We start from the raw sequence: 22,882 nt of genomic DNA, 5'->3' as shown, positions 1-22,882 counted from the left end.
ATACAACAAAATAAATGATATCTGAGTATTTAACACACTAAGGGTGACTAAATCATCAGCATTTCTTTAAAATTTTTATCTTTATTGTTTCCTTACATTGATATGATGTGATTATCTGTATTCTGCTCAATCTGTGCTTCATTTGTTTTTAATATTCTAACTAAAATTTGTACATAAAAAGAGTTTTGCATTTTCTCAGTGTTTTAAACTAAATTGCTATAGAAATTCACAATTTATTAGACTCTGTTACAAATTAAACTGGGGTATTTGTAAATAAGTCTTCAGTTGCATTACTTTTATATGTTATATATATATTTTAAATGCAATTTTATGTTTATAGGGTCCTCCTGGAGCTGCAGGTGCAGAGGGAAGACAGGGTGAAAAAGGTGCTAAGGTAAAATATACATTACAGGTATTATGCTTGAAAAACTCAACGTGTACGCTGGACAACATCTATTTCAGTACTTTTAATAAAATAATAAAATGTCTTTTTTCATTATTAATGAATTCACATATTTTATTTTCTAACAGGGAGAAGCAGGAGCTGAAGGTCCTTCAGGAAAAACTGGCCCAGTTGGTCCTCAGGGACCTGCCGGAAAGCCTGGTCCAGAGGGTCTTCGGGGCATCCCTGGCCCTGTGGTGAGCATCTGTGCTGAAATATGTCATTTTGAAAATAATGTCTTATTTCTAAGAAAAATTATGAATGAAAATATTTATGTCAGCATTATTTTATAAATTGTGTGCAGTAAATATTATGTAATAAAGTCAGAGACCCTTAGAATATTTAAGTATGTCATTTATTTAATAAGTTCATGGTGAAATTCTAACTTCTAAAGGTAGAATAGAAAACTGAACCCTGAGATCTCAAAGACGTATAATTTTTATACACACATCCATCCATCCATGTGTGTGTGTATGTATGTGCATGTAGACACATACACAGAAAGTAAAAAGACTCAAAAATTGCTTACAATATTTGTAGATGTCCTCCACATGATGGAATTCATAGGTGATGTTTGATTTCTTTCTTTTTCGTATTACCAAAATTAAAATAAAGAAAAAAATGTCTGCTTTTGTTAATTAAAAAAATCAATCGTGTTTCTTCTTCCTTAGGGAGAACAAGGTCTCCCTGGAGCTGCAGGCCAAGATGGGCCACCTGGTCCTATGGTGAGTAGCACCTTTTTCTGCTGTTTAGAATTGCAGAAATGAAATTATTTATAAGCTAGAATTCCTGAAATTTTGTCTTATAAATTGGTTTATATTCTGTACAGTATTCAAGGAAGCGTATTACTCAGACCTAAAAAGAGAAAAGTAATCCTAACTGATAAGTTATTTGGAAAATATGCCCTTGATCAGAAGATCTTTCCTTTCTTATGTCCAATGGATGAAAAAAAAAAATTTCCATTCTGAATAAAATGCCACTAATGGCCCAGACAGTTCTTTTCCAAATGTGAACAGTTCCCTCAAATGCATGCAATTACACTTAGTTTCCTGGCACTTCATTTAAAAGAATAACATTGGCACAGGCATACAGTGATTTTTTCACCAAATAAATTTGAGTCATATGGGCTGAAAGATAAAGCATTTACCCCCATGAATGAAGAGAGGTATAATTGTTATAAAACCAAAGCTTGGTTACTCTCATAAACTGTGTATGCAAACAACACACTTGAGCAATGCAATAAAGCATTTAGTTGACCAGCATATGGTTCATAGATAGAGTTTATTATAGGAGCCAAGGCTATTCTTGCTACAAAATTTGGGCAGAAAGTGAGAATCAAAGTCTTGCCTTTAAAATTATTGCTTACTAAGTAACAGATTCTATTTCATGGTGGAGATATTTGAACTTCATTGTCCAAAATAGTAATCTGTAAAGGGATTAATTAAAACAAGAAGCAATACATATAGCACTATTCAAGTGTAATATTTATCGGTTTAAATAGGCAGGTTTGCCCATACAGAAATTTAAATTTTACAAAATTGCCTCTTTTCATGAGTATATCAACTACCTCAGAGGTATGTATGTGCTCAGAAAGCCATCGAAACTAGGATTTGCAATCTTAATCATTCAGGAGAACTTGGCCAATTCCTTTAGGAAAAATTTCCTCTAACATTTCAGATCTTTCATAAGTGTTACAGAGATTATTTTTTTAACTTGCACTGAAAAGTTAAAGATCACTTATTTTAATAAGTGGATAAAAGTTATCAAATTTTGAGGAGATTATCAAATCTGCACATTGCCCCATTGACATAGGAACAGGGACTTGACAAAAGTAGGATCATGGGTTCCATGTCTGCATCACTATTTAGGGAATATTCTTCTTAGACATGTTAAATTCCTAACTGTACAAAGTCATAGCCTAGGGAAAAAAAAAGTACTTCACCTTAATATCACCCTAAAATTTGCCAAAGATTTTTTTTCTTGTTATTTCATATTTTTCCAATATGTATTCTGACCTTTCTCCAGATGAAAAAAAAAGAAAGCATCAAGCTGGAGACTTCCTTCAGCTAATATTAAAAATAAAACCATCAGACATACCACCTGATTCTGGCTTGCAAAAGTTTATATTTCTGAATCTTAGGTAAATGTGGGTTTACAGAGCAAAGAGCTAAATAAACAACTCACATCCTTTTCTGCAGTGAAATGAAAAGCATCAGAATTGAGCAACATGGGTGCCATTTCTTTCTCTGGCTGCTTGTTTTATCAGAGAGTACTTAGAATGCAAATCTATTGTAGCTTTTTCATACCATCAAATAGTTTGATTGTGCTAATTTTAATGAAAATGCTACTTGGTCTACAGGAGATGAGGTTTGGTGGAGAAATCATCTTCAGGATGCATTTATGGCAATTTAGTGAACTTTTCAGCTCAGCTAAGAAATACTGGTACTTATTTTAGTAGGCAATTTTGTATTAGAGTGAGAAGTAGCATATCGTGATTACTGGTTAAGGTCATCACCTCTCAACCCAAGAACCCTGGTTTCAAAAATGAGCACTACTACCTGCTTGCTGAATAAGTTTTAAGTAAGTTATTCAATTTTTTTAAGCCTTAGGTTTCTCATCTGTAAAATGAGAATTTGAATAGCATCGATCTTATGGAATATTATGAAGTTAAAATGAATTAAATGGGGATATTAATATCTTTTACCCCATGGGGTTCTTATGTTAATTAGATGAGCTATGTCTAAAAAACAAAACAAACAAACAGAAAAACAACTTAGACCATTTCCTATATAAGTAACAGTCTAACAACTTTATATTAACATTTGGATTAGAAATTCTTTGGGCTAGAATGAAACAAACACCGGTTAAAACTCTAAAAATGATATTTGGTGTCTGACCACTCTATATGATCAGCTCTGCTAGAGTTTAGATATGGTACAATATTTACTTTTTACTTCAAAATTTAGATATTTCTCATGGCAAAAATTAAACTTCTACATATGCATGAATTTTATATACAGATAAATATTCAGAATCATATGGAACTGAGAATAAAACAGTACGTGTGAAATCTAAAAGAAAGCTAAGGACAATGATGAGATTGTATAAAGAATTTTATTTGAGGATTTTTAAAGTTGAACTGCTGGGGTGTTTTTTTTTTTAGGAAATAGCAAAAATCAGATGGGAATAAAATTGAGTGTTTTAAAGAGAACAGTAATGGTTGCTACATTCTCTCCTCTGCTGCATAGTCAAAATAAGCATGATTTAATCATTTTAAATTAATTTTTATTTTATTTTTTGAAGACACAATTAGCATCTATTTTAGTTTTAAGCTTTTATTTTGTTTTGTTTCATAATCTTTCATTTTAAGAACCTATTTGTTCCAATTTAGCTGAAAAATTGTTCAGTATTTATCTTCAGACAATTTTACCTTACTATTATCATACATTAATTCTTTTCACATACTGATAAGTAAAATATCTGATAACATTATTTGTTAAACCATAAGTGTGCGAATAAACGGTAGGATGGGTTACTGAATTATATTTTGATTTTTTAAATGCTACATTTAACTTATCTGTAAAAAGATTTGAGATGTGTAGCATTCCATAATGATTAAGCAGGTTTAAACTACAAAGTATTTGTCTTTCACCAAATTAAACGTTATTTTACAATACTACATTCTAAATAAACAGTAGGATCTGCATTTTCTTTAAACTTCAGTGCATTAGAATTTTGAGATGCATTTCAAAGCAAATATTCTGTACAGCATAATACAGCAGGGGAACATATTTGATTGTGTATTCTAGACACTTATGAATGTATCATCCCTGTTTTCCTTTTCACTTTATTACTTATGAATTATGTATTTCCCTAGGGTTTTTCAATTTACAATATCCTAAGAGGAAATAGAAAATATGTATACCTGAAATAATATTTTTATATGCAGAGTTGTTATTTTTGATATGGTCCAGGTTCAGAGGGTTATGTATAACTGCTATCAACATCATAGCTTTACCAATTTCTATTTCTAATTGATGAAAATGATAATAAACTGATTTCACTTGGCTAATGCCTCCTTAGATATAGTTCACAATTTTATGAGATTATTAGCTTAGAGGAATTAACACTCTTTTCCTTTAACTCCTTCCTGAATAATATTTATAGAAATGATTTTAAATGCATTACAAACACAAAAAATGTCTAGTATGTTTCCCATTACCCCCGAGCAATTAGAATCCACATTATTTCTTCTTTTTTGCCATTTTAGCTTTTACTATTAGAATGTGATGAGAAAGCTGATTAATAACTATCTGTGGCACATCAGAAACAAATAACAATAATTTACATTACACTTCACTATATGCAGTACTTTTGTAAGCCTGGTTTTTCTTCCATTATCACGATTCTCTGACACAGTTATTATTAGAACACCTTTATAAATAAAGTTCTGAGATAAAAAGGAACAGATCCAAGATTACCCAACTAATGAGTGGTAGACCTGAGACGCTGAATGAAACAGTAGTTGGAATATTGATGCCCAGCAAATGACATTCCTATTAGTTCTCCCACTTAACAGCAAAATTTCTGTAAAGTGTATCACATACCAGAAAGAGTTTGAATGTAAAATAAGAAGTAAAGAAAGAAAAAAAATCTGGCCTCTTTAATAGTTTTGTGTTTTCAATCTAAAGAATGTATTTACTTTTAACTGACATATGTCAATTTTAACCAATATTTTTAAATGTTTTTTGCTACTGGTACAAGTATATGGTTCTTTCATGCAATTACATATTTATTAGAACTATTTTTTCATGCTTTTTTATTCCCACTTGTTCTAACATATAGAATGTTTGGCATCTATCCTGATGGTCACATGACCTCAAGGAATTATTTTATTATTTCTATTACTCATTTATATTATTCCTTTAAAATTGTGCTATCAGACAACATTATTTTCCTAACCAATAATTCACCAAACCTTTCTGATGAGATGAGAAAAAAGTAGATGAAAAATATACTTACTTAATTTTAAAATTATTAAACAAATAATACTAAATAGGTAATGTTTTTATTTTAAAATAAATGACATCCTTTATGCTGTTCTGATTTTCATATTGATTTAACAGATATGGGACTTAATGCCACAGAGCCATGTTTCTCAGACCTTAATGAGTAACAAACCTGTGAAACAGATTTCTGATCTCTAACTCCAGAATTTTAGATTCAGTTAGTCTGGATGATGCCTATGAATTTGCTTTGCTAATATGTTCACAAATGATGCTAAGGCTGCTGGTCTGAGGATCAAACTTTGCGATCATCCACTCTGATATAGTGTTAGCAAATGAGATGAAAGTCCAGTGTTAAAACCTAGTCTTAGAATATTCCTGAAAGTAAATTTGGTAATTTCTTTGTAGTCTCCTTTTTATCTACAAGAGATTTAACAAAGTGACAGGATTGTGTATATTTATACAAAAGAGAATCTAAACTGAATTGATATAAACTTACATCTGAGGATTAATAATTTTCTTCTTACTAGAATATTATTAGGTACATTTACATTTAAATTGCACATAATTTCTACAAAAATAATTTATCTATTTTCAATAGAATGATGTAGGGAAATTGTTCACTTTTATATCAATACTTATAGAATTTCAAATTCATTCATGAATTAAAACAAATATAAATATTTCTGGTAACAGTCCAAAATACTATTGATACACAGGACTAACTTATACTAACACTATTCTTACCTTCCTCTGATACTAAGGACTTCAGTTTGAGGAGTAGATTTGAGAAACTAAGGAATGGAAAGCGCTCATCTACACAATCTCACAGTAGCCCCTTGAGACAGGAATTATAATCCTTGGTTTATAGATGAGAGAACTGAAGTTCTCTTTGGTTAGCTAATTTAAATTGCTGATAAGAGAAGCAGGCTTCTACCCCAATCTATTGTATTCTGAACCCATACTTTTTAAATTACATCATGCTTCTTGGATTAGATCCATGGCTTTTAATATATTAAATTCACAAAAATGATGGACTGAGACTCAATGTGCTCTTTCACACTGAAGACTCAAAAGTGCCTAGTAAGAGGGGGAAAAAATTACTTGTGGTAGCCTTGCGGAACATACTATAGTAAAGACTAATCATATAGCTTGGTAAAAATTAAAACAATTTGATTACTAAGTGCCATGTTAAAATCATTATTAAAATTGTAATTCAAATAGTTCAATTCAGTCTATATAATTCAAACTCATAGAGAAAACTCATATTTTGTCTTTGTTTCTTGATGCGGTACTTGTAGGCAGTAGTGACTCATGTGTGGTGGTATTATCTGGGCCCTGGTTTCATCAGTCACAATCTTACAAACCATCTGTCAGTTACATTTTTTCTGACAGAATCTGTTGCCTGCATAGCAACTTGTTGTAATTTCAGAATAAGGATCTTATTTTGTGTTGCCTTCAATTTGGAGTACACTAGTTTTTATATTTAGAAGTCTGTTTAAAAGTCATCATTATGAATATTTTCATGAGTAGGGACCAAGACTAAGAGTTAGTTGCTAAAATCATGCCATAATTTTCATTAAAATATAATTTAGCCTAAATGGATAAATGCCTTATCCTTAGAATATAAAAAGGATTAAATAATTAAAATACAGGTCCAATAATACGAGAAAAGTAAATTATCTTATCTTTACATTTACAAATCATTTAGTTAAGAGATTGAATTCAGAAATTACAGCTAAAAATAGTATCTTGGGAGTTTATTTAGGAAAAATGATTAACAATGGTCAATTGATGGTCAAAAGTTTATTGAGGTTTTCTTCTTTAAATTTTACTGGAAATATTGTAACCTTTGAATGTGAGTTTAACAGAGAAATATTCGATTAAATGAATGTATAACTTGGAAACCTCTTCTTCTAAAATTAGTGTAATTAAAAATGCATCTTTTCTTTCAACTGAAAAACCATATAAATCATGCCCTATTTCTAACTTCATATTTATTTAATCAAACTTATCAATATTATGTTTTATTATTATGGTTAACTATCAAACTGTAGAGTTTTAAACACATAAAATTATTTAGAATCCTGAAAAATAAACAGTGGTCATTATTTTTTTTTCCAGTGGTCATTATTAATTTTAAACCCTATCATATAATCGAAACCAACTTGCCCAGTGGATAGTAATATGATTCTCTAATTTGTAACTACTCTATGTATGTTTATTATTTAGGGACCTCCTGGCTTACCTGGTCTTAAAGGTGACCCTGGCTCCAAGGGTGAGAAGGTGAGAATAAAAGAATGTGTTATTACAATGTTGATTTCTTAATAGCAGAGACAATAATGTTGCAGACTAATATCACTCAAAAGGAAATTTCAAGGAATACCTTTATCATTCTAACCAAGGAAAAAGTTATCAGTCCTTAGCTTCCAAGATGAATTTAGAAAAGAGAAAATATACAAAGTAATAGTGAAAAATGTACCAGAATTCAGTGTTATATTTCTCAATGTTCCTATGTAGGAACCATATGGAGAAAGCATATGGTTATACTAAAATAACTATTCAGAAAATAAACAGATAGAATAACAAAATGGTCATTTTTTATGTTTTTAAACATGAAAATAAAAAATTTAAACTAGACTATCTTTCAGATGATTTGAAAGATATGTATGCTCTGTTGCACCAAATAATTAAAGAAAATAAAACATTTTTAGAATGGCATTAATATTTTTAAAACTACTTTTAAATCTTTAAATGTTTCTTAGATGCTGCAAAATTTGTGAAGGATAGAAATAATTTCATATAAAATAAGATGCTTTTTAAAATAATGAATTTTCAGTTGTTTGTTTCACCAATATTATATGTAGTCATTATTAATCTTTTAGTTGAAGGAATTCCCTTTAAGTAAATGTAACACTGAAGGGGATATTTTTAGAAAATTTTTTTTCAATAATATTCCCAACCCTTAATAAAGGTCTCACTTAATGTAATCAGTAAATGATCCTGTTAGGTGAGGGGAAAGAGGTTTTTAATCCTATATTTCATTCAGAAAGGGTTAAAGTTTTTATCTAATTTTTTACTCTCATGTTTCATAAATTTAATGTGCAATTATTTTATGGCTATAATTTAATATATGTTTGTAATTTATATATTGTTAAAATTTCTTTGCCTTTCAAAGGGACATCCTGGTTTAATTGGCCTGATTGGTCCTCCAGGAGAACAAGGTGAAAAGGGTGACAGAGGACTCCCTGGAACTCAAGGCTCTCCAGGAGTAAAAGGGGATGGAGTGAGTAAAGATATAAATTATTTTCCTACTCCTTTCCAATCATACACTCACACACCTGCAGACATTCCTTTAAACATGACCTAGGAAGTAATTTAGAGCATCTTAATCTCCTTAAGTCAATGGTGTTTTCAAAAAGAAATTTATTTAACCTTAGAGTAAATAAATAAAAATATGACTTAAGTTAGAAACCATAAAAATTATAGTTCAATATTTAATTACACAAACATTTATTGAATCCCCAACACATACAAATCATTATTCTGAAGGCTGCAGGAATGTAAAGACATATGCATAGAGAGGGAGACATTGCAGCAAAATGGACAAAAATACAGCTCATCTTGCAAAAGTTATTTCTTAGATTCACGATGGAAAATTTTAGGCCATTCTTATGTATTTTTGCATTGTCTAAATTTTGCAATGTGTGTTGTTATGCAACATATGAAAATGGAATCGCTGAGAAAAACTCTTTAATTTGGATGATTCTCTCTGTAGGGTATTCCAGGCCCTGCTGGTCCCATAGGTCCACCTGGTCCTCCAGGCTTACCAGTAAGTACAAAACAAAAGAATTTTATAAAGTAAACTTATAAATATACCAAAGAGACGCACATTCTCCAGACTTTTATGTGTACTTTTGCCTTTGCATTTTCCAGGGTCCTCAAGGTTCAAAGGGTACCAAAGGCTCTACTGTAAGTACCTTTCTCTTTGGCATCTAAATTTTTCAGTGACACCTACTCAAATGCTTTGTTCTCTATTTATGTTGTTCCTTATTCTTTCTAACAGGGACCTGCTGGCCAGAAGGGTGACAGTGGTCTTCCAGGGCCTCCTGGGCCTCCGGTAAGTGCATGGTAAAAAGCGTGATATTCTGACAGTTAGCATCCTGAGACTGCCAGTGATTTCTCTGAATTTATAAGAAGGATTAAAAAGCATATTCTGTCAAAGTGCTGATTTTCTAGGAAATAGCAACTACCTTAATTAAGTACTCAGGTCTACATGCCAACACTTGTCTTTTAATTGGCTTCACTCTTTGAATGTAAAGATACCTTAACTATTGTAATAATCTTGCCTTTATTAGTTTTTCAAGAAAATAATATATTTTTCATGTCACATTTTCATGAAAACAACTGGTTGTATGCCACAAAGATACATTAATACCCGACTAGGAATAAAAACAAAAGTTCAGATGCTTGACATTTTTTTCCTACTGCATATAATGATAATAATAAAAGCAATGATAATAGTTACCACTTTTTTAGCACTGACATTTTCCAGGCTTCACACAAGCCTGTTAGATCCATGTGAAAAAATTTGAGGCTTCCTTCTTGAACTTGTTTCCAAGTTATATGTGTATTAGTTTGCTAGGATGGCAATAACAAAGTATTACAAACTACATGGCTCAAATAATAGAAATGTATTATATAATAGTTCTAGAAGCCAGAAGTCTTAGATCAAAGTGTCAGCTGCATTGGTTTCTTCTGAGGGGTGTGGGGTAAACATCTGTTTGAGACTTCTCTCCTTGGCTTGTAGATGGTTCTCTTCTCCTTGTGTCTCCTCACATGGTCTTCTGTCTATGTGTGTCTCTGTGCCCAGATTTTTTTATTTTAGAAGGATACGTGTCGTATTGGAAGAGGACCCACCCTTAGGCCCTCATTTCACTTTATTAATTATATCTACAGCCACCTCATTTCTAAATAAGGTCTTCCTCTGAGTTACTGCAGCTTAGGACTTCCACGTATGAATTTTTGTGGGACACAGTTCAATCCATAACAATACGGATTAACTATTTGGTGTAGTTCTACTCTTACACATATATAAATTCAAGTCTGATTGCACTTCTTTTAATTTTGTTTATTTATAAAGTTATAGATGTTTGGAACCAGCTAATGTGTATTTTTAAACATGATATGAATTATTTTCAAGCACAATAGACAACTCATTATATAGCACAAGAACTTTAAATTATTGTTTTAAGCTTCAGAGATTAAAATCTAGTTGCAGAGATAGGACATGTAAATAAGGACTAATTAATATATAAGAAAGTAATGGATATAACATATGTACACACAAATCTGTGCTATGTTACATGTATATAAAAAGGTCCAGAAATCATCTGAATTGCCTACCTCAATATCTCCACTAGATTCTTTTTAAAAGAATTCACAAAGTTTATATATAAAGAGATATATGTACATAATACGTGTATTTTAACAATTAGAGAAAACATCGAAAATAGGGAAAACAGTGAAAAGTTAAACAAACTATAAGTTCTTATAACAATAACAACAGTAATAACTAATATCTACAGAATATTTTACCTTAGGAAACAGTTACATGCACATCCATCTCTTTTACAGGGTCCACCGGGTGAAGTCATACAGCCTTTACCAATCTTGTCACCCAAAAAAACAAGAAGACATACAGAAAACATCCAATCAGATGCAGGTGATAATATTCTGGATTACACTGATGGAATGGAGGAAATATTTGGTTCCCTCAATTCCTTGAAACAAGACATTGAGCATATGAAGTTTCCAATGGGTACACAGACCAACCCAGCCCGAACTTGCAAAGATCTGCAACTCAGCCATCCTGACTTCCCAGATGGTATGTTAATAATGCATGACCAAGCAAATGCACTGAGCCTCTAAGTTACCAAGGTGCATTGTCAGCTCATTAATTCTAGTTAAATGTTTAATATAGTCTCTAAATAAAACGAGAGTGAACAATTATTAATTCCAATTTTGTAGACAGAAAAAGTCATTTACACTGTTAAAACAACGTCTGCTCTGGAAAATCTTTGTCTTGTTAAGCAAGGTTTCATTAAATTATGACAAGTTCATTTTGGATGATTATAGATAAAACAAATGTAATTTTCCTTGTAATAACCATCACAGAATGGGTTTGATGTGTGTACACATATGTGCATGCTACTATATTTATATCCTATATCCTAACTTACTTTGCATTAATGATTAAATAGCATAACTGAATCATATGTGACCTATCAGTTTAGCAATGATTTGAACAGAATATTTAAGAATTAGGATAGTTTGAGGCAAAAATTTATTTCACTGATCCATGAATACCAGAACAACTGTGAACAATTTATTTGTAATAATAATCAGGATAATTTTCTATACCTATTATTTGACAAAACTTTTACATACCTATTCTGAGAAGGAAAGAGTTCCAAGTACCCTAAGTTAAGTGACTAACTCACACAATACTAAACTAACAAGGGGCAGATCTATATCTGATTTTAAATCTCCCACTTTATGTGGAAATACTTTGCCACTCTGTTTACTTGTGGGACTACGTTATTTCCCACTATCGATCATATAATGAATGTTGTAACTGAGATCTAAATAACTCAGTATAGATAAAAAGTTTCACGCAATTCAGGAAGAGACATTTTTTATGACAAAGAATGTCTTAAAATCTCCTATCTTGGGCTTCCCTGGTGGCGCAGTGGTTGAGAGTCCGCCTGCCGGTGCAGGGGACAAGGGTTCTTGCCCCGGTCCGGGAAGATCCCACATTCCGCGGAGCAGCTAGGCCCGTGAGCCATGGCCGCTGAGCCTGCGCGTCCGGCTGTGCTCCGCAACGGGAGAGGCCACAACAGTGAGAGGCCCACGTACCGGAAAAAAAAAAAAAAAAGAAAGAAAAAATCTCCTATCTTAAGCACAGCCCGTTAAAAGGAAAACACAGTTAATTATTAAGGGTGCTTTACAAACTGCTGTCAAATGTATTCAAATTTATAATATATTTATTTGAAAAAGATACATTTAGTTTCACATTAATTCAGTGAGTTATAAGGAGAATGACCCAAACTTCTGATCTAGCTAATATAGTCATACATATGTGACTGAAAATCAAATGTAAAAGATGACAGCCTGTACTGACAATATAAAACAACGTGTGATTAATTAGAACCTGAGCAGTCAAGAAAAAAATTTTGTAAATTTTGGGGATGGAAAGCTCACTATGGACTACAGTTCCCTGTGTTTTCCATATATTAACTAGCTTTATTAATTCTTTAATTAATTAAATTTTAATTAATTACAATTAAATGTTTATTTATTAACTTATTGGTGCCAGGCACTGTTATTCATGCAGAGATTCACAGATAAATATAAAGAATAATGCCCTCGGGCTACTATTGTGTAATGATGGAGACAGGTAAACCATAAATATTTATAATAGCAAATTATGACAGATACAGATTTCCTCTGCTCTCCAAAATTAGAGGGTTCCTATGAAATCTTTTGCAAGCTGAAATGGCATGAAGCCATAAAGGTATTTTAGTAATTAAGTACATGTTATTTGAAAGAATATTTAGTAACAATGTTGACTGAATAAGACAAGGTAAAAATAATGCTTACCATATAATTCAAAATTATATATTCTTTAAAACCCTAAGAAATATCAAAGATTAAGCATGGCTATTCCAGTTGGTAAAATCTTTGATGATTTTTATTTTCTTTTATAAATTTTTCCTGTGAATTTCAATTTGTTCCAGATGTGAACTTATAAGTGGCGCGATCAGAAAAAGTGTAAATTTTTTGTTAAAGAATTTATTTCAAAAAGCAAACTGGCATTAGATTTTCAGGAGTTCCAGTACTAAGCTAAGCAGTTGGAGCTTTTAAGTTGTTCAAAGTTCACAATCAGTGGATTGACATAATTCAAATTAATATTTGAAATGAAGTGTCAGCATGAAAAATGGTAAGAGGAAAGCAAAGTAATCATCACATGTATATCAAGTCTGTATCCCAATAATTCTTGTTTAATAAAAGCTCCATTGTCTATTACTTAAGGGATAACATTTTGTCAGCCCCACTACTTACCATCTTTACTCACCTAACACCAAATTAATCATCATGGTCATTCACGTGATAAAATTTGTTCTGTACCATTTAGATAATAGAATTAATAGCAAACTGCATTTAAATATATAAAATAGACTTTCTTCTTAGGAGCCCGTTCAAAGGGGGAGTACACTTACTGCATGAAGTTTTTCCTGTAAAGTAGTGCAAAATTATGATACTTGAGGCTAAGTGGATACTCTCACCTCCATCATTACAGATAAATAAATCAAGGAAAAATATATTGATTATTATACTCAGATTACTTAAGTAGTAAATAATACATATGGTATTTAGAGTCAGGTATATCTCATCCTAATGTGCTTGCAATTTATTACACATGGATAAGAGAATGTTAATATTTGAGGAGGTGGCATTTAAGCTGAAACCTAAAAGTAATAGGCATGCTAAGATTAAAAAAAAGAATGTTCCAGGCAGAGCGTATGGGAGCATTTGGCAAAGACAAAGCGTTGCTCTTTAAGTATTCAAACATGTACCTCAATATGACCAAAAACATAAAAGTGATTCATGTGGAAAAAGATGAATGAAAAGATGAATGAATATTCATTTTTCCTTATTTCTCTAATAAAATTTGGTATATAATATATTCAGTTTTGGGTATAAATGTATTTGTATGACGTATTTTTTCCTACTTCCAGGTGAATATTGGATTGATCCTAACCAAGGCTGCTCAGGAGATTCCTTCAAAGTTTACTGTAATTTCACATCTGGTGGTGAGACTTGCATTTATCCAGACAGAAAGTCAGAGGGCGTAAGTACCAATCTGTTTTGGTGGTGACTGTTGACAGTTCCTGCCATGTTTTTGCAATATTGAACTAAGCAGGAAAATTATACTGTCATATTTTCATTTATCTGCTTTTCTTACAGGGTAATTAGAGCATTTCATTTGCATAAATATGAATAAGACACCAAAGTGACAGAGTTGACAAATACTTCTTTTCTTATTTTTTACCCAGATGTATTCTTTGTGCACCTGTTTGCTCTCTAAAATTCTATGGCTTTCCATGACACAGCACAGCTGATTCTCAGATTTTAGTGCATGCGTAGTATTCTTTCCAATTACCACGTGGTAGAACTCACAGCTGTATATTATGCTCAAAATACACAATTTTATAGAGAACGATTCTTTCACATAAGATAAGAGTATTCTCTGCACTTCTGTACATTTTAAATGTTTAGTCTCTTCAAACACATTCCTTGATTTTCACCTAGCAATATTAATACATGTGAGCTCTATCTTTAAAGTTACAGGCAAATTATTAATATAAGGAAAGATTTTTCACTAGCATAATTACATTCTCCAAACATTTTATAGGTGGGAAATTTTGACGTTATTTGTATTGTTTTAGTAAATCACATTCTTCTTAGGAAGTGGCGTAGGCATGCAGAGGCACGGAAACTCCTTAAGACAAAGTAGCTTTAAGTGTGTAATCTCTTTAGGAGAGACATTTAGTTTGTAAGTGAAGGATGGGGCAGGAGACAAAGCAATTTCTGTTTCCCAACCACACTTTGCATTTGGGGAAGCAGAATAAAGCTCCTCTAACCCACAAAGAAGTGTGGGAAAATGGAAATGCCTCCCCTTACAGGATTACTCAAATTCCCTATAGTGAGGCCTATATACCTAGTGAGGCTTATATACCTTTATTTTTGCTGATCTTTGTAAAGCAAAACAATAAATTCAGATCTATAAAAGACTCTAAACATTTTCTCCAGCAGGGAATAATGGGCTTGCTTCCTGTCAATGACTTTTCCATAGCATCCCACCCTGAGTTACTAGCTGGATGCTTCAGGATGCCTCCCTTGGCTGTGAAATACTCAAGGTATCTGCCTTGATGGCAGATGCTAACTGGCATTGTGAGGGTTTCCTTTGCAAGGGGTTACCTAAGAGTTCCACCCATGTCCCCTACAGCCAACCCTTAGTATGCCTTTACCAAGTTATTTCCCACCCCCTTCTTTTTGAGCAATTAAAGAAAACAGGAAAAAAAATGACTCAGGCTTCACTAAATTGGAATTCACAACATCTATCTCAAGTTTTGCTTTTTACCTTATTTTGTATAATCCAGGATAGACCATTTTAAAAACTCTTTAGCATCCTAGTCTTACTGAAAATTACTGATATATACATAAACAATACTGTTCATAATTTTAACCTACTTTCTAATTTTCCTGTTCCTTTGCAACAGGTAAGAATTTCATCATGGCCAAAGGAGAAACCAAGAAGCTGGTTTAGTGAATTTAAGAGAGGAAAACTGGTATGTTATTACCTCAGCATGAAGTGGTTTATTTTGAAGCTCTTACATAATACAAGTTCAAATTATATAATCTCTAGACCCTTACTGTGAACGTCTAAATTATAAAAAGCAGGATTCCATGTATTCCCTAGTTTGCTCTATCTAAATCTTAGACCACTTTGTGGTTTTTTGGCCGTTTTTTTGTTTTTTTTTTTATTTTTATTGGAGTATGGCTGCTTTACAATGTTGTGTCAGTTTCTACTGTACAGCAAAGTGAATCAGCTATACGTATACATATATCCCCTCTTTTTTGGGATTTCCTTCCCATTTGGGTCACCACAGAGCATTGAGTTGAGTTCCCTGTGCTATACAGTAGGTTCTCATAGTTAACTATTGTATACATAGTATCAGTAGTGTATATATGTCAATTCCAATCTCCCAATTCCTCCCACCTCCCTCTTAGACCACTTTGGTATTTTAGAGAGAAGTCTAAAATTTTTGTATCAAAATAAATGGAAATATATTAAATTTACTAAAATATTAAGATCAAATAAAGTATGCATTTCCCTAAGTACCTGAGATAGATATCATAAAAATGGATTATGTTAGAAATATCAGATATAGAAAATATAATGTCTATTTAGTATCTCTGACCCTATTTCACTTCCGTTATACTTGAAAACTAATTTATTCTTTGTTTGCAATTTCAGTAAGAACTTTTGGAATGTGAAACTTTTTTCCGATAGTTACATCTGGAAATAAAGTTAGCTGACTGACCTGACCTTTTACATATTGTAGCACATGTTTACTTAAATATTTCCATACAATTACCAGTTCGTGATCAATCATTTTATAGAGATTTTAAAATTGGATGCCAAAACTAAATTTGCATTTAAAAGCTGTTTAAAAATATATATGTGTTTAAAATGTTAATTATAATGTATTTAAATGAATGTTTTTCAGTTATTCAGATAATTATTCAATAGCTTAACATTCTTTAAAAAAGGTATTCTTTTCCATTGATGACTATTTACACAGTTATTATCCTATAAGAACCTACTCATATTAGTGAAGTTCTCCACTTGACGTAACTGTCTAGTTCAGTCTTCCAGTCACATATTAAATATCCATGTTACATTTGTATCTTTGTATGAGATAAAGATACATGCACAGATAGAACTCTGTGTGTGCTTTTATTTGTTGCTGTTTTGTTTTGTTTTCCTTAGAGTGGATTTCCCAGTTGTTGTTTTTTGTTTTTTGTTTTTCTCCAACCTCTCAAGGATCCTCATCATCTGAACTGTTAATCAGTAAGAATTAAGTAGAATCAACAAAAAGGAGGAAAGTCACAGATAACTGCCTTTATATTGAGTGAATCTATAATCTGGGCGAATTTCTTAATTTTTTTTTAAATATAGGTTTATGTTTCAGCTGATCCCAGATAGTTTATTTATATACAATAAAACAAATTATGAGCTTGACAAATGAGTTCTTAATAATTTGCAGTTAAGACTGTTTTCCTGCTCTAAATACAAAATAAGTATTTCCTGAACAACAAATATTCACTTGCGTGTCTTGGGCAATATGCTTGGTGCTGGTGATACAATGATGAATATAAGTACATCATCCGAGAACAGACAAACAAGCAGGTCTGTGCTGAAAATTAGAAGACCAAAAACCTCTTTGAAGACTGTGTCGCCAAAATGAAAAATTCAAGAACATGTTGAAAAATTTGTCAAGTAGATACGTTAGGAAAATAGGTGAAATCAAACAACATAAAAATAACCTTTGCATTGCACTGAGATTCCTCAGTTTTCATTTTTACTATATTACCACTCTATTATTTAAAAAGTTACACAAATAGGGCTTCCCTGGTGGCACAGTTGTTGAGAGTCCGCCTGCCGATGCAGGGGACACGGGTTCGTGCCCCGGTCTGGGAAGACCCCACATGCCGCGGAGCAGCTGGGCCCGTGAGCCATGGCCACTGGGCCTGCGCGTCTGGAGCCTGTGCTCCGCAATGGGAGAGGCCACAACAGTGAGAGGCCCGTGTACCGCAAAAACAAACAAACAACAACAAAAAAAAAAACAGACAAAAAAAAAGTTACACAAATATAATGATAGATTTCTTGGAAACAAAGGCATTTTTTGTAATACTTACTGACTGATTAGGAAACTGAAGTATATATAGAAGTAAAGTGATTTTTTTCCAAAATAAGTATTGCTGACAGTACCTAAGGTGGGAGTACATCCTGATTTCATAAAGTCCTATATCTGGGTCTTCTGACTCTCAATGCATACTTTCTTTCATTAAGTGAAAATGGGTCTATTGATGCATCCACATGCTTCTGGGATCACAGTTCACCGTTGACAGTGATTTTATTCTTTTACAACAGAAAAGAGTAAAAGAGTCTTTATGTGTCTCTTTATCCTCTTATTCCCAGCTTTCATATTTAGATGTGGAAGGCAATTCCATTAATATGGTGCAAATGACATTCCTGAAACTGCTGACTGCTTCTGCTCGGCAAAATTTCACCTACAGCTGTCATCAGTCAGCAGCCTGGTACGATGTGTCATCAGGAAGCTATGACAAAGCACTTCGGTTCCTGGGATCGAATGATGAGGAGATGTCCTATGACAACAACCCTTACATCAAAGCCTTATATGATGGCTGTGCGGTAAGTATAATCTCTGCTTGCCTTCTTTCACAGAGGTGAGAAGTAGTGTGTAACCATTACACTTTGGCCCTAAGTCAGATTTCTGTCATGAAGTGGATGTCAATTGTTATTAAGATTTGATGCTTAACACTGACATATTACAGTATATTAGAGACCACTAATATTCACACACAAACACACACAGAGACACAGAATCTCTGAAACATACATATAGACACATTTTAAAAGTCATAACAGAAGGTAGTCTCGGATCGTATGTTATTTTTATGGAATTATTCCTGATATTTGAATACTATTACAGCTAGATACTCCTGAAATGAAAAAAAAGAAAAAAATCAAGAGCCTTATTTCATTTCCCTCCTTAATTCATGACTCTAACATGACAGATAAAGGAATCATCATTATACTGTTTATACCATAGATAATTCTTACCTCTGTATTTTGCTTATAGGGGCATGCTTATTGGTACTATGTTACAACAATTTAGTCAGTTATTAGCATTTTGCTATTTTTATCCTCTGGAACTGTCTTTCTCACACATATGGTAATTTCGTAAGAGCAAATGACCAATAGAGCATCCTAAAAAGCTTATTGTCTTAGCTGATGAGTGAAGAGAAGTCACAATTACAAATAAACAAAGTGAGTAGGTTACACATAGATCAAAGAAGAGACCATAATGCATGTAAAAGGAGAAAGTGTTTAGGATTTCCCAATATAATGTATTGATAATTATTCATAAAATTAATACATAGCAATAGAAATGCTTCAGCTTTAGACTTCTTGCATTATAATTCCTATACTGCGTTCCAATTTTTCTTAGCAAATTTGTCTGTGTGTATATATACATATATATTTATGTGTGTGTATATATACATATAGAATTATTATAATAATGGTAAGGATATATTATTTATGTAAGGGTATGACCCAGTACCAATATCAGTTTTCATGTTAAAATGTATTTTTCAGTTCAGTAAGATTCTCTCCAACTGTGCAGTATATTACAGCATTATCTTGAGTAATTATGGCTAAGTATTAAATACGGTCAACTTTCAAAACTTAAAACTACATATGACATCAGTGATAACAAGAAGAGTTAATTACTACAAAGATAATGGCAAATTAGTTTTCCACTCTCTTCTTTCTTACCTTCTTATGTCCACTCAGAAGCTTAAGAAAAAATAACATATTTTAAAAATATAAAATGATTGTATAACTTTTTATTTCTGCTTAACTTTACAGTCCAGAAAAGGCTATGAAAAGACTGTGATTGAAATCAATACACCAAAAATTGACCAAGTACCTATCGTTGATGTAATGATCAATGACTTTGGTGATCAGAATCAGAAGTTTGGATTTGAAGTTGGTCCTGTTTGTTTTCTTGGCTAAGATTAGGACAAAGAACATATGAAATCAACAGAAAATATACCTTGGTGCCACCAACCCATTTTATGCCACATGCAAGTTTTGAATAAGAATGGTGTAGAAAATAACTTGCTACGTATATATGTACCAATTAGGAAATATCGATGCCCTTGTGGGAGCAGAATCACATGAAAAAAACTTTGAAAATCATAAAAAATATAAGATAGTGTGGCTAAGATGGAAACAGGCCTTATTCTTGATTCCCAATTTTCATCTCTTCTTTTCCTATTTGGATTTCTTTGGTGCTGTAGAAAAAAAAAGAGAAAAATATATATTCATAAAAGACATGGTGCTCATTCCCATCCATCAAGGATGTGCTAAAACAGTGTGTTTAATAAATTGTAATTATTTTATGTACAGTTCTATACTGTTATCTATGTGTCCATTTCCAAAACTTGCATGTGTCTCTGAATTCCATCTGACTCTAATTTTATGACAACTGCAGAACTATGATGGCAATAAATACATGTATCATGAAAAAATAAAGTTGCAATTTCCGATGACTCTAATTCCCTTTCTTTGATGAATAATAAAATGCCTTTGTATATATTGATGTTGAAGAGTTCAATTATTTGATGTCGCCAACAAATTTCTCAGAGGGCAAAACCTGGAAGACTTTTGGAAGCACACTCCGATCAACTCTTCTCTACTGTTCGTAATTTTGCTGAATTTCAGCCAAAAACATCATACATTTTAATGCTTTATTCAATGCTATACCTCAACCTTTTTCTTTTCAGAGTCCAGGATTTCACAGGATACTTGTATATGTGGAAAATAAGCAAGTTTATATTTTTGGACAGGAAAATATGTATGAGAAGCTGTTTTAACAAATTGATGCCTCCATCAAGCAATCAATCAGATGTACAGTTTTTTTACTACCTTATCTTATTGTCTTCAGTGTGCTTCAACCAGTGAGGTTAATATTAAAAGATGGAAACTAAACAATTATTTATGAATTTGTTCAATGTTATATTTTTAATCAATTTCTTGAATTTGATTATAAGTTGCATATTATAATAGTCTCCAAATATTATTTTACCTGCACCTGCCCAACAACTATTATTTCTTTTCTTTCAAGATAATATCATGCATTATTTGACCTACCTAATTGCTAAATAACATATGGGTGGACTGTTACTAACAGTGCTTGTTTTAAAAGTCATACTTAGTAAAAACAATCAAAACATTTTTTTCCACTAAGGCATTTTCTTTCAGGTAGCTTGAAATAGCAGTGAAATTTTAAAATTACACACTGAACTTTGTATCTATTTTAAGTAATATATGTAAGACTTGAAAATAAATGTTTTATTATTTCTTATATGAAGTGTTAAGTTAATTGATAGCAGATTTCACTGGAACATTTTCAACTGATAATTTATCACAAAAGAACATACCTGTAATATTGAAATTAAAACGTGAACATTTGTCATTCAGAAGTTCTTTTATTTTTGAAATCAAGTTTGTAAATGTCCTTTCAAGAAGGGAGATATGAATCGTATAAATAAACTCAAGTCTTGTCTACCTGGATTGGTCATTCTCTTTCTTAAACATGTTTTAAATTACTCTCTATTGCAGAAAAGGCTTTCGGTTTTGTTTCTTGACCATCCAGGTTAGAATAGTTTTACACTTTTGAAAAAGAATATTATCCTTCAGAGATTAGCTGTTTAAATTCTCCATATTTCTAAAATAAAAACACCGCATGGTAATACTCTATTAACAAAATAAAGATAGGGTATATTTAAAATTTCAAAGAAATGTTTTTCATAATTAAATGTTTTACAAAGTCTCAAACATATGTTCACAATTTCAGCATTAAAAGAATTTCCAGAACTTTTATTTGAAATATAGTCTCTAAATCATACATAAAATAATATTGTCTATCAAGAGGAGTCCCATACAACAGAGTATTTACTTTAACGAATGCATAAAAATGAGAGAATGTTTTGCATATTGACCTGCATTGGGGAAGCTGCATTTGTCCATTTAAAAAAATGGCTTCAGATTTGGCACTCAGTAGAATTAATGCATAAATAACTAAATCACCTATCCTTTTCTATACCCTTCATGTATGGATATGGTCTTCTGCATAGTATCAAATTTTTTTCTCTCTCTTATACTTGATTTAGTCTGGACAAAAGGAAGCTAGTGGAAAGGAAAAAGCATATTATACAACATTCTAGTCTTGGCCCAGCATGTATAAGTTATTCATGTGTAAATTATGGAGAATATTATTGACCTTACAGGCATGGGTAAGTCCTGGGCCTGATGCACGTAAAGTTTGGTACAATTCTCTTTAAAAAAATAATACAAAATTACAAATAAAAAAATACAAAAATTACTATTTAGAAGAAGTAAAGATATTATAACAAATCATTAAATTAAAAACTGGACCTATACCAAAAATATCAGAACATCCAAGAAAATATTGTTTTTATTAATTAATTCTCTGAAGTACTTCTGTAACACTTTTATCCATGTGGTTATTTGTTTACTTATTTATTTATTTATATTTTTTGGCTGCAATCTCTGAGTGCCTCTTCAAATGAGAATTTTATAATTTAAATTTCTTATAGAAATAAGTTTCTCTAACATGTTAGGTTAAAAATTCTTATTATCAATAGCTTAGAGATGTTTCAGTGTCACATTCTGTTATTGGTGAGTATTTTTAAATTTTAGATTATTTTAAATTCAGGAAAAGCTTTTTTATATTTCCTTCATACTATACTTCACACTATAAATTTGTGAGACTTTTCCGCAGAATAGCCTCTGATTCTATACATTTTTTACCTTGTTGCTCCTCCACTATCACTAGATTTCAGATTCTGGGCACCATAAGATACATGCATACTATGGTATAAATTCTGTTTCATTATCATAACACAGTGGGTGATAGGGTTATTCCAGAAAGCCATTTCTATACTGGGAATACTGGCATTAATTATA

General features: G+C 31.9%; 1 protein-coding gene across 3 annotated transcripts in view; it reads left to right on the top strand.

Moving 5' to 3' along the window:
* The window catches only part of COL11A1 (collagen type XI alpha 1 chain), a 200,861-nt gene extending 179,435 nt beyond the window's left edge, over window positions 1-21,426 (top strand). For all 3 annotated transcript variants that reach the window (XM_060006424.1, XM_060006420.1, XM_060006422.1), the window contains 13 exons: window positions 341-394; window positions 532-639; window positions 1,114-1,167; window positions 7,681-7,734; window positions 8,627-8,734; window positions 9,227-9,280; window positions 9,385-9,420; window positions 9,515-9,568; window positions 11,086-11,335; window positions 14,250-14,362; window positions 15,795-15,863; window positions 18,281-18,514; window positions 19,757-21,426. In XM_060006424.1, the coding sequence (XP_059862407.1) occupies window positions 341-394; window positions 532-639; window positions 1,114-1,167; window positions 7,681-7,734; window positions 8,627-8,734; window positions 9,227-9,280; window positions 9,385-9,420; window positions 9,515-9,568; window positions 11,086-11,335; window positions 14,250-14,362; window positions 15,795-15,863; window positions 18,281-18,514; window positions 19,757-19,903 (1,335 nt within the window). In that variant the 3' untranslated portion in view covers window positions 19,904-21,426. The remainder of the gene's footprint in view (window positions 1-340; window positions 395-531; window positions 640-1,113; window positions 1,168-7,680; window positions 7,735-8,626; window positions 8,735-9,226; window positions 9,281-9,384; window positions 9,421-9,514; window positions 9,569-11,085; window positions 11,336-14,249; window positions 14,363-15,794; window positions 15,864-18,280; window positions 18,515-19,756) is intronic.
* The last annotated feature ends 1,456 nt before the right edge of the window (window positions 21,427-22,882 follow it).

Source organism: Delphinus delphis, chromosome 1 (assembly GCF_949987515.2).
Source record: "Delphinus delphis chromosome 1, mDelDel1.2, whole genome shotgun sequence".
Taxonomy (NCBI): domain Eukaryota; kingdom Metazoa; phylum Chordata; class Mammalia; order Artiodactyla; family Delphinidae; genus Delphinus; species Delphinus delphis.
The sequence above is the reverse complement of the archived record's forward strand: the minus strand, read 5'-3'. Positions and strand labels throughout refer to the sequence as shown.